Raw genomic sequence first — 15,156 nt, 5'->3', positions numbered from 1 at the left:
TGAATAAAGTGTAATTAATAAAAAAAACCCACACATACCAAAAAAAAAAGTGAAACAAAACAAACAAAAAGCAGCCAAGCATGATAGCTCACACCTGGTAATTCCAGTACCCTGGATATAGAGGCAAAAGGATTACCTTGAGTTTGAGGCCAACCTAGGCTACAGTGAGTTCAGGGTCAGCCTGAGCTACAACATGAAACCTTGTCTCAATATATAAATAAATAAAATAATTAAGGCTGTTTTATAGTAGATATAAATATGAAATAAGAGGTGTTTTGGTTTCTCATTAGTAAATCCTAGTGGGAGCTGTGGAGTGGGCTTAGCCGGTAAAGTGTATGTGGCCCTAAGTTTGGATTTCCATCACGCATGTAATAAAAGCCTGTGTGATGGTCTAGAACCCCTAGTGCAGGGAGTATGGAGATAGGAGCATCTCTGGGGGTTCCAGGCCAACTGGTAAGCTCTGGGCTCAGACTTTATCTAAAAAAATAAGGTGGAGAGGTACAGAGGAGGAGTATCAGTATCTAGCCCCACGTGCACAAGCACACCTGTGCACACATGCTTACAACCACACACATATCTAAACCAAACCAAACCAAACCATGCTGGCTTTGTGAATCCATAGGGTGTTGTCACTAAACAGACCACCCACGCATTCCAACAATGCTGCCACTGTTTCAGTGCTCATAACTCTGAAGTCCCCAGCCTGCTGAGTACTCCCTCAGCTCATTGCTGGCAAATGACAGGTGCTGGAAGCCATGAAACACACATGAAACACACACTCTGTAAGGATGGCAACAGTAACACACCTGAACCCTTCAAGGATAAATTCCACTTGGAACTCAAACACCTGAAACCAAATTATTTGCAAGAAGACAGTGGCTGTGTGGCAACATTGGGGCCAGTAGCTATAGACCTATTTGGGGTCTGCTAGAGTCAGGTGGGCTCTACCTAATGCCCATGTCCCAGGGGATGCCTGTGTAAGTGAAACTTCTCCAGTAGAGTCTCAGGAGCTGCTGGCAGCAAAGATGTGCTAGTCTCCTCAGCCTTACAGCAGCCCAATGGTTCAGCTCCCCGCTTGGGACCAGCAAGATTGTCAACAGGCATAAGAGGCAGGCTGTCCTTGCTTCCCACAGGGAGAGTGTGCCTCCTCCTTTATCTGCTGCTTGTCACCACAGTTCCCTTCTGTTCAGGAGTCAGCCTCCCACCCTTGGGCTATCTTAGAGTGGGGTAACGGGAAGACAGTTCTGTCCTTTCTTTGAAGGGCAGGACTCCTCATGTTGGGCACTAACCCTGACTGAGCTGGCTTCTTTTCCAGACTGCCTGGAGCTAGGTCCATTTTCCCAGTTGGCTCTACTCTGACTACTGGAACAATATTGGTACCCAAGCCTGTGGGAGGCTGTGCAAATTAAGTCTGTGTTTACATTTATGTACACAAAAGGGAAAACTGACAACCTCCATATGTTTCATGACATAATGAAATCTTGAGGGTGGGATAAATAAAAGGGGAGAAGTATTTCAGCTACCCCTAAGTAAGGAACAGAAAGAGCTGAAAGTATCCCAGCAACAGTGGCAATGAAATTCCTTAAAATGCTTGAAATTTGATTATAAAACCTGTTTCTGTGCCCTACCCCCAGTGCTGCTCTCTTAACAGATTAGCTCACAAAAACAGGACCTCTAGGGATCAATGCTGATGGAGCTAAAGGAGTTTGGATGTCTGTTCAAAAAGCTAGCCCACACCCTGTCCTTACTTTTAGCCTGTCCAGCTCCAGCTGGTCCCTGCTGGTTGGGGTGGCCAAAGGAGAGGTGGGCCCCATGGTGGGCGAAGACACGTTGCCCTCACATTCGCTGAGTTTGATGATGACTTCGTCCTTGGCCTGGATGGTCTCCATCAGCATCCCTAGCCGCTCATTGAGCTCGCCCACCTTGTTCTTCAGCGTCCTCACTTCCTGCTGGAGACTCTCCTTCTCCAGGCCAAACCTCTCCAGCTGGCTGCTGAGGCCCAGGATCTGCTCATCCTTTTGGTGGAGAAGTTCCAGCGTGTCCCTTGGGACGCCCTGGCTGATTTGGTGGCTTGTGAAATACTTGTCATATTGGGATGACCGGACTGTCTGCTGGAGCAGCCGAATGAGCTCCTAAGAGCCAAGATGATGAGGAGTTGAAGGGTAAGAAAGCCAGGGTAGGAAGAAAGACAGAAACCATAACAGTGTTACATAAGTTATCATTGGAATTTCAGGAAATGCAGAAACTTCATTGGAAACATTTTAATACTGAACTTCCTCCTGAAAGATTTCAAAAATAGAGAGGAAAAACATTTGCTCTACAAATACAGACTGAAGAGAACAATAATAGGAAACGGGAAATAAAGGATGTGCATGCTGCAATTAGTAATGGTTGCTGGCACATGTTTATCAGGGCTAAGGGATCTGTGAAGTACTGGGTGGTGGCACATGCCTCTAGTTCCAGTGCTGGGGCAAGAGGGTCAGTTGTTCCAGGCCAGCCTAGGCTACCTGGCAAGACTCTGTCTCAAAAACAAATGAGTAAATAAAAGTGTGTTTGGGGGTGCTGTGTATGTGTGGGTAGTGAGAAAGATGACTCAGCAGTTCAGAGCACATACTGCTCTTGCAGAGGATCTGAGCTTGGTTCCCAGGACCCATGTTGGGAGGCTCACTGGATTTGACATCCTTTTCTGGCCTCCATGGCTACCTGCATTCACATACTTACATACATAATTAAAAATAAAATAAAACAGGGTTGGGGGAGAATCCAGGCTCTAAGATCCACTGACCTGTCCAGCAACTAGGTAGAAGAAAAATACTACCATCTGACAGGATATGGAAACTCCAGAGCTCCAGGCTGAGGAACTGGGTGTGGCTGCAGAGAGCAGCACCCTGCAACCTTCTGCAAAGGACTTTTCCATTTGTCCCCATGGTCTAGGGTCTTTGAATAAACCATGGGCATAGCTCATGGCACAGGATGGTGGCCCCTGCAGCATGAACTTCAGGGAAGAGCTCCTGGGGAGCAAGAGAAGACTCTGTGGTCTTTGGCCCACTGAAGGGACACACAGAAGTCAGGAGACAGTTACCTTCTGGCTGGACAGATCCTTCTTGAGTTGCTCCAGCTCCTCCTGCTGGCTTTGAATTTGGAGTTGCATCTCAGAGACTGGCTTAGAGAGACACCCGCTGCCTGATGCTGTTCCCTCAATCAAGGGATCACTACTGCTGTGGCGATTTTTGTAAGACCCAATTATGTCTTTCAAGGGGCGCTTTCCTTTGTAAGGGTTTCGTCCAAACTCAAAGGGGAATCCAGAACTAGTGACTCCTATATTAAAAGCAAAAATAAAAACAAGTTTTTTGAGCAAGTCAAACCTTCTGGTATTCTTATAAATCACCCTCTGGGGGTTGTGGACTTATTAATGCATGAAGAGAGCAGGGCAGCCAAAGGCCCCTTTGCTCCACCTCACTATGGAGAATATTCAATAGGTCTAAAACCAGCAGAGCGTCCTTGCTGGCCCACTCTTTACAGATGACTTTATGAACACTGTAAAGACAACTGAGATGCACTAGGTAATCCTTGGCTTCTTACTTTTACTCATTTGTTTTTGGCTAAAAATAAAAACAAAATGAATGTTTTTCAAAAAGTATAAATACATTTTACAAGTGTGACTTACATATTAAAGAACCTAAATAAATGTTAAGTATGAATGGCTTTAAATGTATACTCAAAAACACAAACAGCAGACACAAAATGTCGAAATAAAGGTATCTACACTGTTGGAGGCACACAGTGGCCCCCTGGGGTCCAGCAGAGACTAGAAGGGGCCAACAGCATCTGGAATCTAAGTGGCACTGGATTACCTGGTGTGCCTGCTTCATAACTCACCGAGGCCCATGTTTCTGACTTGTTTGGATCTAGCATGTCTCCCAAAGGCCCATGTGTTAACGCCTAAAATTATTAGCTTGCCAATTCTGGAGGTGATGAAAACTGGGAGCTTAATGTGAAGTCTTCCAGAGAGTGGTCTCCCAGGCCTTCTCTCTTTTGCTTCCTGGCCACATGTTCCCACAATGATGCATACCCATAGGCCCAAAGCAGTGAGTTCAGTTGGTCATAGACAAATCCCTATAACTGTGAACCAAGATAAACCCTTTCTCTCCATAAGAGTTTATCTCAGATACTTGTTACAGTAATATGACTAATTTAACCAGTTCTCCAGAATCTATGATACTATGTGCTCTTCTTCTGAGTACCACCCAAATTTCTGTCAATAAAGGTGGGGTGCACATGTGTGTAACACAGACTCTTGATACACAGCCCAGGGTGCAATCCTCCTGCTTCAGTATCCCAGGCCCTGGAACCACAGGTGTATTACACCTGGCTTAGTTACGCACAAAGTTTCTTCAGGCAGCTTTTCTCTGATGCACAGAGGCATGACAGGTTCCATCTCCTGGAAACAGTTTGCAGCTGCTGGGCTAGAGGGACATTTATTCCTCGAAGCACTTTACAAACCTTTATGAGTTATTGCCACCCCCTCCCCATAATACAAAGCCCTACTTCCTGCCAGGAGCTCTGCCAGTCAAGTGTCTCCTGTGTCTCTGGAGGTGACAAACGGCAGCACGGAGAGCAACAGAGCACAGGTGCATTCGGTACCTTTGCTCCCCTCAGGCATCTGCTTCTTCCTCTCTTCCTGTACCAAGGACTCCTCCAGGTCTTTAGGAGGTGGGTCTAAAAGTTCCCACTCTTCATTGGTGTAAAACACAGTCCTGCGACTCTCACTGTGCGCTCTCCCAGGACGGAAAGATGACATTGAGTTTCTATTTAAAAACAAGAAAAGGTAAAGCAAAGCACAGCTGTATATGACTGATTAAAAAAAACAAAGATTTGATAATATCATATGTTGCTGAGAATATGGAAAATGAGGAAATATACATTCTTGCTATGAATACACACTTATACTAGTATCATGGAGAGCAACCCAACAATGCAGAATTAAATTGAAGAGTCTTTCTTTTTTTAAATTTTTATTAATTACACTTTATTCACTTTGTATCCCCCCATAAACCCCTTCCTCCTCCCTTCCTAATCCCACTTTCCCTCCCCCTTCTCCACGCATGCCCCTCCCCAAGTCCACTGATAGGGGAGGTCCTCCTCTCCTTCCTTCTGATCCTAGTCTATCACATCTCATCAGGAGTGGCTGCATTGTCCTCTTCTGTGGCCTGGTAAGGCTGCTCTCCCCTCAGGGGGAGGTGATCAAAGAGCAGGCCAATCAGTTCATGTCAGAGACAGTCCCTCTTCACATTACTATGGAACCCACTTGGACACTGAACTGCCATGTGAAGAGCCTTTCTTTAAAAAACAAAAACCAACCAAACAAAAATCTTTACTAAAAAAAGTTACACAGCAAAATTAATCAGACCTATCCCTCTCACCAGACTCCTGCACAGTGAGATTAGCTATTCTGGAGCTGGATTTTATACTCTCACCAACGCATATATCTTTATGAGAACTGACTTTCTCAAGACATCAGCATTTCCTAAGTGAAATTTCTGCACACAAATAGAGGAAGACACTAGAACATACACTACACTGTTCATGTCAGCCGCTCCTCACACTGACGGTCACTTGATCTTCAACAAGGATATAAAGAGACTCAAGGGGGAAAATGTGCCTCAAAGAACTGGTTATACATTTAGTGAAAAAATAAGCTTGAACCTCATCTCACACTCACCCCACATGCAAATAAATTAAAATATACTATAGAGATAGGTTGTGGTGAGACACCCCTGTAGTTCCAGCATTTAGGGAGCTGAGGCACCAGAATCATACGTTCCAGGCCAGCCTCGGCTATATAGCGAGATCCTATCTCAAAACAAAAACAAACCACTCCCCAGCTAAGCTCTAAACATAAACACAAAACTTCCAGAAGAAAACAAAGGAAAAAGTACTTTTTACATTGTTAGACAGTTTTTTTTCTTTTTTTGTATGTATGTGCATATATTATGTTTGTATGTGTGCACCCATACATGTATAGGCCAAAGGTCAACTTCAAGTGTTGTTCTCAATCACTTTCCAGCTTATTTTCTGAGACAGGGTTTCTCTCTGAACCTGAGCTCACTGGCTTGGCTAGGCTAGTCAATGAACTCCAAAGATCCACTTGTCTCCAGCTCCCCGTGCTGGGATTATAGACACATGTCCAGCTTTTTACAGGGATCCTGGGGGTCCAAAACAGGTCAAGTTTACTTCCTGACTAAGCCATCTCCATAGCCACGTTAGATAGACTTTCTAAAAAGAACTCAAAAAGCACAATCTATAAGACTGAATGAGAAAAATTAAGTTTATTCAAACTTTTCTCCTTTGAAAAATATTTGCAAAATATATACTTGACAGCAGGCTTATATTCAGAATATTTACGATACCCTTAAGGTAGGAGTGGCTTCCAGTGAGCCACACTATCTGAAGGGTAAACAGAACCACAGGTACTCTATGGAGTTCATGAAGCTAAGCCATGGTGCTCGCTGGCTTAAGTCAGAAAATGAATGTTTGCCTTTCAGCATTTTCAATTTATGTTGGGTTTACTAGGACATAATCCTCCCGTGTAAGCCATCCTAAGCTGAGGAGCAGCTGACTATGGATGGTTAGTAGGAGAACACTGAGTTGGAGCGGTGGCTCAGCAGCTGAGAGTACTTGTTGCTCTTGCAGACGACCCTGGTGTGGTTTCTAGCACACACATAGCTGCTCGCCACCATCTGTAACTCCTCAGTCCAGGGCATCCAACTACTTCTGGCCTTCTCGTGCACTAGGCATGCATGTGGTACACAGACGTACATGTAGGCAACGCACACACATAAAACAGTCTAAAAATACAGTAAAGAAAAAAAAGCACCATTGTCCAGGACAGCCAAGGCAACAAAAGAAAATAAAACGTAAAATAAAAGCACAGTTATTTATCATATATTAGTTTAAAAATGCATCGCTTAGAACAGCTGAAGTTAAAAACAACAGTAACCCCTAGTGCTCAAGAGGGTGTGGAGCAACTGGAACTGGCCTATAGTTGGTGGGAACATGAAAGGGAGAGATCACCTTGAACGGTCATGAGTAAAACAGGCTGTAGAACAAAAGACTTCACTTAAATTCTTACAAAAGTACAGCTATAGTGAAAGAAGGCAGCTTGGAGGTTGTCTGAGGCTAGGGATTAGGGGAGGGATCACCAGGGAACATACACAAACTCTCTCTCTCCCGTCTCATGTAGCCCCAGCTACACAGGCCATGCATATGCAGGCCATGCTGGCTTCAAACTTAGGGAGACTTGCTTGTCTCTGCCTCTCAAATGCTAGGATTACAGGCATGTGCCCTGATAGACAGCTATATATTTTGATTATTGAGGTATTTCTATGAGCTGTATTTTTTTTTTTAACAGTCAGCAGACTGTACACCTAAAATACGTGAGTCTATAGGCAAGCCATACCTTAACACATCTGCTAACCAAGGAGAAAAACCTGTGCATCACTGGTGTTTCCTGAGGCAGATCAAAGGTGAGAAGGGAAAGGTGATTTCCTCTCCAATTTGAACTAGACAGAGGACATTCTTGTATAAAGCATCTAGGTCTCAACACTTTATTTCTGGTGTATGCTGCTATGTGCGGGCGCACATGTATGTGCGGTTGTGTTTTCCTGTGCCTGCATGTGCGGAGACCAGATGTCAGTAGCAACTATCAGTCAGTATCAAATATCTTTCTCTATTGCTAATTACTTTTTAATTTAATTTAATTTTCCTTTCTCTCCTCCCCTAGAGAGATAGCTCAGTAGTTAAGAACGCTGGCTGCTCTTCCGGAAGACCTGGGTTTAATTCCCAACAGGAACTCACATGGTGGCTCACAACTGCCTATAACTTGAAATGCAGGAGGTATGGTACCCTCTTCTGGTTTCCATCGGCACAGGCATGCGTGTGGTACACAGGCATAAATGCACATAAAATATTCATACTCATAAGATAAGCATTTTACTTAGTTACTGGGAGGAGGCACGTGAACCTTGTGCATATGTGGAGGAGGACAGAGGACAAGTTTCCAGATCTGAGGTAATCAGGCTTGGTGGTGAACACTTTCACCTGCTTAGCCATCTCACCAGCCCTCTCCACTTTATTTTTGACTCACTGAATCTAGAATCCACTGTTAGTTGGATTAGCTGGCCAGCAAGCTTTCAGGAGCCCCTCCCCAGCGCTGGGGTTAGGGCTGTAGACCCTAATGCTTGGCTCTTACATGGGGCTGGAAATCTAAAACCAGATTACTTGTTGAGCTGTCAAACTCCTTAAGATGTAGCTTTGGCTGGAACTACCTCTGTAGACCAGGCTGGCCTCGAATTCACAGATCTACTTGACTCTGCCTCCCAAAATTTGTGTTTTTAAAAGCATGGTTAACTCTTGTATTTGAATTTCACCTAAGTAATGTAAAGTTTTAGAAGAAATTATATAGCACATAGGTTTTCATCCTGTTGGCAAAATATGAGGGTATCACTTTACACACACACACACACACACACACACACACACACGTTGCAACACTGAGTCCCTAGAACCTAGTGATTACGCTTGGACTGAGAGCAGAGGCGAATAAAGAGTAAGCACGGTGTCATTCACAGCCTATCTTGTGGTGCGTGGCTCTGTGCACAGAGGGGATCTGTCTACACCCAGGGGAAACGAATAAGCATGCTGCTGTCAAGGTCAACTCTGGCTTCACAACACCTCGGAAACTGTGGAGAAAATGATTTCAAAATAGTTGCTCTGGAAGAAAAGGAAGTCTCAGAAATTATATATGTGAGCACCCTGGAATTCTCTCTGCCTGATAAAAGAGACCCGGCGTTGCTCCATGTCCCGGTCTCTTAGCGTCCTCCTGACTTTTGCCCTAGACGTGCTTTCTCTGCATTCCCCAAGTCATGAGAACCACCCCCTCCCTACCCCTGCACCAGAGCTGTGCTCTCACCTGCAGTGTGAGTGTGCCCAGCAGCTCTAGTGACATCTTCCAGGCCTGGAATTCCTCTCCTATGACATGTTTCAGGGTTAAAATCTCCTTGCCATTTGGCATGGCTTCAAAGTGTGTTCTTGTTTTTTACATGAAGAATGGTGTGTGGAGTGCACTGCCAGTGAGTGCCGTGCTGAAGGGTAAGAGCTCTGCCTGCCGCCCTTGTTCTTAAGAGTCAACACAAAAAGGAGAAATGAGAGCAGAGAAGACCCAAACTCAGCCCGGGGAGGGACAAAAGGCAGTTCCGATAACTATCTTCCACGCACTCTGCTTTCCCCAGGGTGTGTTTCTAGGCTGTTGCAAGCCCCTGCAGCTGAGGGACAGCCTCAACGCTTGGGCAGTGGAGGAATGAGACCGGCTTCAAGGTGAAGCTGCAATACTCTTTCAGCTGCAGTATTATTTCATCAAACCCTGGCTGAGTGTATTCTTAGCAGAACCCAGTTCTTGATTGTGCAACACACTGTGGCACCCTTTCCAAAATAAATATAATTTAAGGATATTCAAACGACACAGTAATGATATACTCAGGACTCACGGTAATCCTGATGTGTGAGTGGACTTTAGAAGCTGAGAGAAGTGTTCAGAAATGTCCCATCAAATCTCTCCAGAGTGCACAACTTCAAAAGCTGCCTGAGGAGCCACATTGTGGCCAGCACCCCAAACCTTTTCAGGGTTGAGAGGCAGGGCTATGATGGAGGTTTGGACCTACAGAAGGCTGGGGACAGCAGGAGGGTAGGCTACCCCAGGGGCAGGCTTACTCCCTCCCTTTCTCCAGACAATGGTCAGAAAAACCAAACAGGAGGTACTCTCTCATAGGTCCCTCAATGAAGGTGACTCAGCGCTTCCCCTGAACTGATAAGCAGATACCACAGCTAGGGAACAGGTTTAAATAAACCAGGGCACATCTGTACAGATGAACTACGTGCAATGGCAGCCCCAACAGAGGGGCTGAGTTAGGTCATTCTGGGCTACACAGAGCCTCAGCACCAAGAATCACAAGGTTGTCATCCATACTGCTGAGCTTGCCACACTGCAGGTGAGAGCACAGTTCTGGTGCAGGGTGGGGGGAGGGAGACTCATGACTTGGGGGATGCAGAGAGGGCAAAAGTCAGGAGGATACTGAGGCACCACGACAGTGAGCACTGCAGGGTCTCTTTTAACAGGCAGAGAGAATTCCAGGGCGCTTACATATGTAATTCCATTTGTAGCAGCTACTTCCGGAATGGGATTGGAAAGCCTTCATTCTTGGCATGAGCAGGCCTCTCTTTACAAGCATGCCTGCTTTTCACCATCAAGAAGGAACACAACTAAGAAAGAGGACAGGCTGAACGCAGCTAGTGGGTGGCCGCACTGGAGTCTGGTGGCTCTGGGCTTATCTAGGCCAGAGGGTCCAAGCTCTGTGTATGACCAGTGTTCTAACAGGAGATAGAGAAATGCTGAGAAGGCTGGATGGAGAGCAAGGAAGAACCGAGGGAAAGTGCCCTGTGGAGGGATAATAAGCCCACTGCCCACCATGTCCACATCTAAATCCCAGGAAAGGAACTCTGCTGTTGTGATTACAGGAAGGATCTTGAGGTGGGGAGGTCATGCTGGGCTATCTGAGGCAATGAGAAGCCTCTGGAAGGCTAACTGAGCAGAATGCATATATCCAGGCCACTGAGAACTTGGCCCCTGTAACAAGTGGATCCAGCAGAGCCAGCAGAAGACGCAGACTGCTTCATACAATTCTGTAGCTCCCAACTCCAAAGAAAATAGGAGGCTAGGGTTAGCTGCTCCTTGATGACCTCAGACGAGGCACAGATGGACACTCTCTTGGACCTGGTTTCTATACTGAGTCAGATGTCATCCCAGCCATGGTTAAGGTCTATAAGCCACCACCATGATTTCCCTAAAGCTACAGTGGTTCTGATCACGAACAGGCCCCTGGAAGTGCATGGTTCCAGTCGTGATGGAAAGGACTGCTGGCAACAAGTACTAGGTACAAACAACCTGTGTTCCAGGAAGCTGTTAGGAAAGGCCAGGCATTGACATGGCAACATACACACAACCTGGCCAACCTCTTCCACCACCTTCCCTGTGTTACTCCCTACCCCCAGAAGGCCTGGTTTTGAAAACACCCGTGAGGTAGCAACAAGATGACGTACCTCATCTTTCTTGGCAAAGACTGAGCTAAGCCTTACAACATGAAAAACATAAACGACTCCGCCAGCATACCAGATGTCTAGGCACTGGCTTGGCCCTGTCTTTCAAAGAGATGAGTCACCACCAGGCATAGCCCTAGATGGCAAAACCAGTGAGTTCCTGGGAATCTCAGTCATGTACACAACTGACGTTGCTACCAAGCTTGAGAGGTCATGAGGAAAGCAGAAAAAAAGGGCCGGGACACAGCCAGCAGCAGAACCAGCAGAAAACCAGCAGAATCTCGAAAGATGAGCAAACCTTCCCAGCAAGCTGAGCCTTCCCATGCATGTGGGGAAGGGGGCGGGAGGCTCTCCGCCTGACATCAAGGGAAGGCCCACCACGTTAATTGCCCTGAAGAGTTAGAGCAATGCCAAGAGCTGCAAAGCCTGTAGCACTGCATCCTCTAGCCCCCATTGGCTGAGCACTAACAGTCAGCCAGATAGTGATTAGGGAGGCAGTGATTATTCATACATGCCACCTGGCATTTCACCTGAGGTCTAGTTCCTTACCTGGTGTGAACTGCATGGTGGGTAGGTTAAATGAGGAAGCCTTTAAAGCAAGAAACCAAGTAAAAGTAACGACACCTTCAACCGAGGTGCCTATGCAGGAGTGTGCAAGTGGACCTGCCTGCCAGGCTACTGGCTGCGGTGTGCCTAGCCTGGATAAATCACACTTGTAAGATGTCACGTCTCCAATCCTGTTTTGCTGCTGCTGCTTTTAACAGAATAAAAACATACACCTACAATGTCGGCCTAGAATCCTACTGGCTTTTAACAAGTTCTTTTTTTCCCCCTGATTCCTCACAACCATGCCACCAACATTCTCTCAAAAATATTTTATTGGCTTGATCACCTTTATCAATTTTCTCCTTCAGCATCAAACTGATTTTAAATCAATAATAAATTTTTATATTTTAAAGGATTATTAAATGATTCAATCACATAATACAAAACAGGTACAATGGGCATCCATGGTGATTTGAAGAATGTCCCCTATATATTTGAATACTTGGTACCCAGCTGGTGGAACTCTTTGGGAAGGGCTAGGAGGTATGGCCTTATTGGAAGAGGTATGTCACTGGGGATGGGCTTTGAAGTTTCAAAAGCTCAGTTCATTCCCATTAGCTTTCTCTGCTTCCTACTTGTGGATAAGGACGTGAGCTCTCAGTTACTGCTCTAGCACCATGCTTGCCTGCCTGCGTCATGCTCCCCACCACAATGGGGATTCTAGCCCAAAAACTGTGAGCCCCAAATCAAACATTTTCCTTGGTTATGATACTCTATCATGACAACTGAACTAAGTAATTAAGACAGCCATCAGTTGTTAGACTTTTACAAATCTGTACTCAGTTGTGGGAGCAAGGCCCTCAAGTCTTAGACAAGTGTGAAATTTACACTCTCAGTTCACAGGGGAGTCTTATGGAAGGCCCAACTGAAGTGGTGAATACAATCAATACACACACAAGCACATGGTCATCCTCAAAACCTGGCCACAGTTAATTTTAGTACTGGTTTGAATCCATTACAAAAACAAACCCTCTGAGCCATTTCTCTTTGAGAGAAGTATATTTACTATTTCTAAGGTCATTCAGGTCTCTCCAGGTTGGGGCTGTAGCTCAGAGGGCACAAGCTTGCTTAGCACATTCCTGTCCCTGGAACAGTAAGAAAAGCTTCTCCACTCACCCAGATCATGTTGTTTTAGCCTTCCTAAAACATGCCCACCAGTAAAAAGAAAAGATTGACTGTAACCACCTGAGACCTGTCTGAGCATCCTGCTTCTTAGAGAGCAGTCCTGTGCAGCTTCACAGTGGCTTGTCAGAGACCAAAAAAATGGCGACACCCACTTTCCTTAAAACCGAGTCCCATGTTGTTTGTTCATATAAACTTTTTATCATCCAGTCCTTCTCACAAGGTATACATGGTGGCTTACACATGAGAAATGTAGGCTCAGAATGGTAAGCAACTTGCCTGAAACAGCAAACTGTGAAGTGGCACAGCCGAGGATTCTCTTGAGGAGTTGGCCACACTACCCCAGCACAGCTGCTGTGGCTCCTGCTGATACTAACTCCAAACTTGCTCTGAGAGTTATCACGAACAAAAGTGACATACGTTCTCTTTTTCAGGCAGAGACTCACTCTAAGCTCCGGGAAATGGGAAGTTCCCAGTACTACAGGCCTGTCTCCACCTCACCGACTGTCTACTCTGAGAGCAGGAGGCGATGCACAAACACCTGGCTAACTAACAGTCCTCTCCATGTGATCTTATTGTTTTATTGAGACTATTTTGCCAGGCAGCCCAGGCTGGCCATTGCAGGTATCATGCCCAGTTCCCAGATATGTTCTTATGTTGAAGAGTGAAAGGAAGATGAAGTTCTCAGCAAGAGGATCTGGGGTGGCTTTCAGTTCTGTCACCCACTCCTGTAATGCAGCCTTGAGCAAGTCACTTTAATTTTATAAGCCTCAGCTTTTTAACATGAAAAACGAAGCAAGAGTTTCTGTGGTTTCCTGACATTTCTAGGAGCATAGAACTCTTTCTTTACTGAGAAGCATGATACAGTGCAGGGCCTGGGGGAGGCAGCTCACCCTTGCTGCCTCCACCCACTTCCCCTGGAGGTTGGGAAATACTGAGTGGGGCTCTATCAGATCAGTCAGATGTCCACAAGGCAAGTGGGATTCCACGAGATGAAAGAGGCTCCCTGCCAGAGAGACAGGCAGAGGCTTTCGGATGGAGAGGAAGGAAGCAAATGGCAAGAATGTAGAGGTCCAGGGAATGAGAATTTTGGAAAACAGCTACCCAACAGACAGCCTAGAGTCACAGTGTTGAAAACCTCAAGTGTCAAATGAAGAGGCTGGGAGCTGCTGCACTCATGACTCTTTGATGCAGGGGTGAGCACGTGGTCAGAGGCAAGAGGGGCAGGATGTGGATGGGATGGAGCACAGCAGGTCCAGGGGGCCAAGACTGCTGCTCAGGCCAGGGGCAGAATGGACAGGCCTCATAGTGATCTTTTTCACAAGTGCTGGTCTTCTGAAGTCTGGAGACCCCTGACACATTCTACTCAGTTCCAATAAGAGTTATCTCTGAAGTGCTAGGAACACACACAAAATGACTTTATTATATACAAACAACCACAAAGGCATACATAGGAAGACGTATGCGGAGGACACTTGCTGCAACAGTGTCTCCTAGGACATTCTGAACATGTAGTGGGCCTGCTGGAGCACAGCTGGTTGACAGTACACTGGTCATGACTTGGGCCCTGCGGCAGAGGAGAAAGCTTTCCGGTGATCTATGCACAGAGTACAAACCTTCCTACTAACTCCGATTTCCAAATCAAGCCAAGTCTTCTAAGATTCTGTGTCCACCAAATGTACCGTTGCCAACATCTGTGAATCCTCTCCATTCAAATAGTACATACAATTCAATAATAAAAAGCCAGTGCAATTTAAAACAGGCTGGATCTGAATAGATCCAACATTATGCTGCTCCCAAGATGATGAACTAACGGCCACAGGAGAAAAGATGCTCAGTGTTGTTAGTCATCATGGAAATGCAAACCAATTCCACAATAAGACATCAGCCAAGTCATAGTAGTAGTATGGCTAGGGTCAAAAAGATGACAGTTTGGGCTGGGGAGATGGCTCAGTAGGTAAGACTGCTCGCTAGACAAGCATGAGCACTTGAGAACTCAAGTTTCTTTTTCTTTTTCTTTTTTTTTTTTAAGCCAGGTGTGCTTAAAACTGTGTGTGTGTGAATACAGTTTGATCACGAGGACTATGAGGACTGTGTTTGAGTGTGTGTACCCAGATTCACTAGGACTGTGTTTGTGTGTGTGTGTGTGTGTATGCATGTATGTGTGTGTAAATACAGGAGAATAATGACAACTTGCTGGCTCCCATTCTAGCTCTAGGTCCAGAGATCTATTTCAAGGGATAAAGCAGAGATTCTGATGTTCACACATGGGTACAG

The 15,156-nt window shown here is 45.8% G+C and overlaps 1 protein-coding gene across 3 annotated transcripts in view; it reads right to left on the bottom strand.

The window, feature by feature from the left end:
* Tbc1d2b (TBC1 domain family member 2B) overlaps positions 1-15,156 on the bottom strand; it is a 75,994-nt gene that overhangs the window by 25,029 nt on the left and 35,809 nt on the right. For all 3 annotated transcript variants that reach the window (XM_021638700.2, XM_060385537.1, XM_060385536.1), the window contains exons 4-6: positions 4,645-4,808; positions 3,083-3,318; positions 1,749-2,132 (exon numbers count right to left, since the gene is read on the bottom strand). In XM_021638700.2, the coding sequence (XP_021494375.1) occupies positions 1,749-2,132; positions 3,083-3,318; positions 4,645-4,808 (784 nt within the window). The remainder of the gene's footprint in view (positions 1-1,748; positions 2,133-3,082; positions 3,319-4,644; positions 4,809-15,156) is intronic.

This window comes from Meriones unguiculatus, chromosome 6 (genome assembly GCF_030254825.1).
Source record: "Meriones unguiculatus strain TT.TT164.6M chromosome 6, Bangor_MerUng_6.1, whole genome shotgun sequence".
NCBI classification, from domain to species: domain Eukaryota; kingdom Metazoa; phylum Chordata; class Mammalia; order Rodentia; family Muridae; genus Meriones; species Meriones unguiculatus.
The sequence above is the reverse complement of the archived record's forward strand: the minus strand, read 5'-3'. Positions and strand labels throughout refer to the sequence as shown.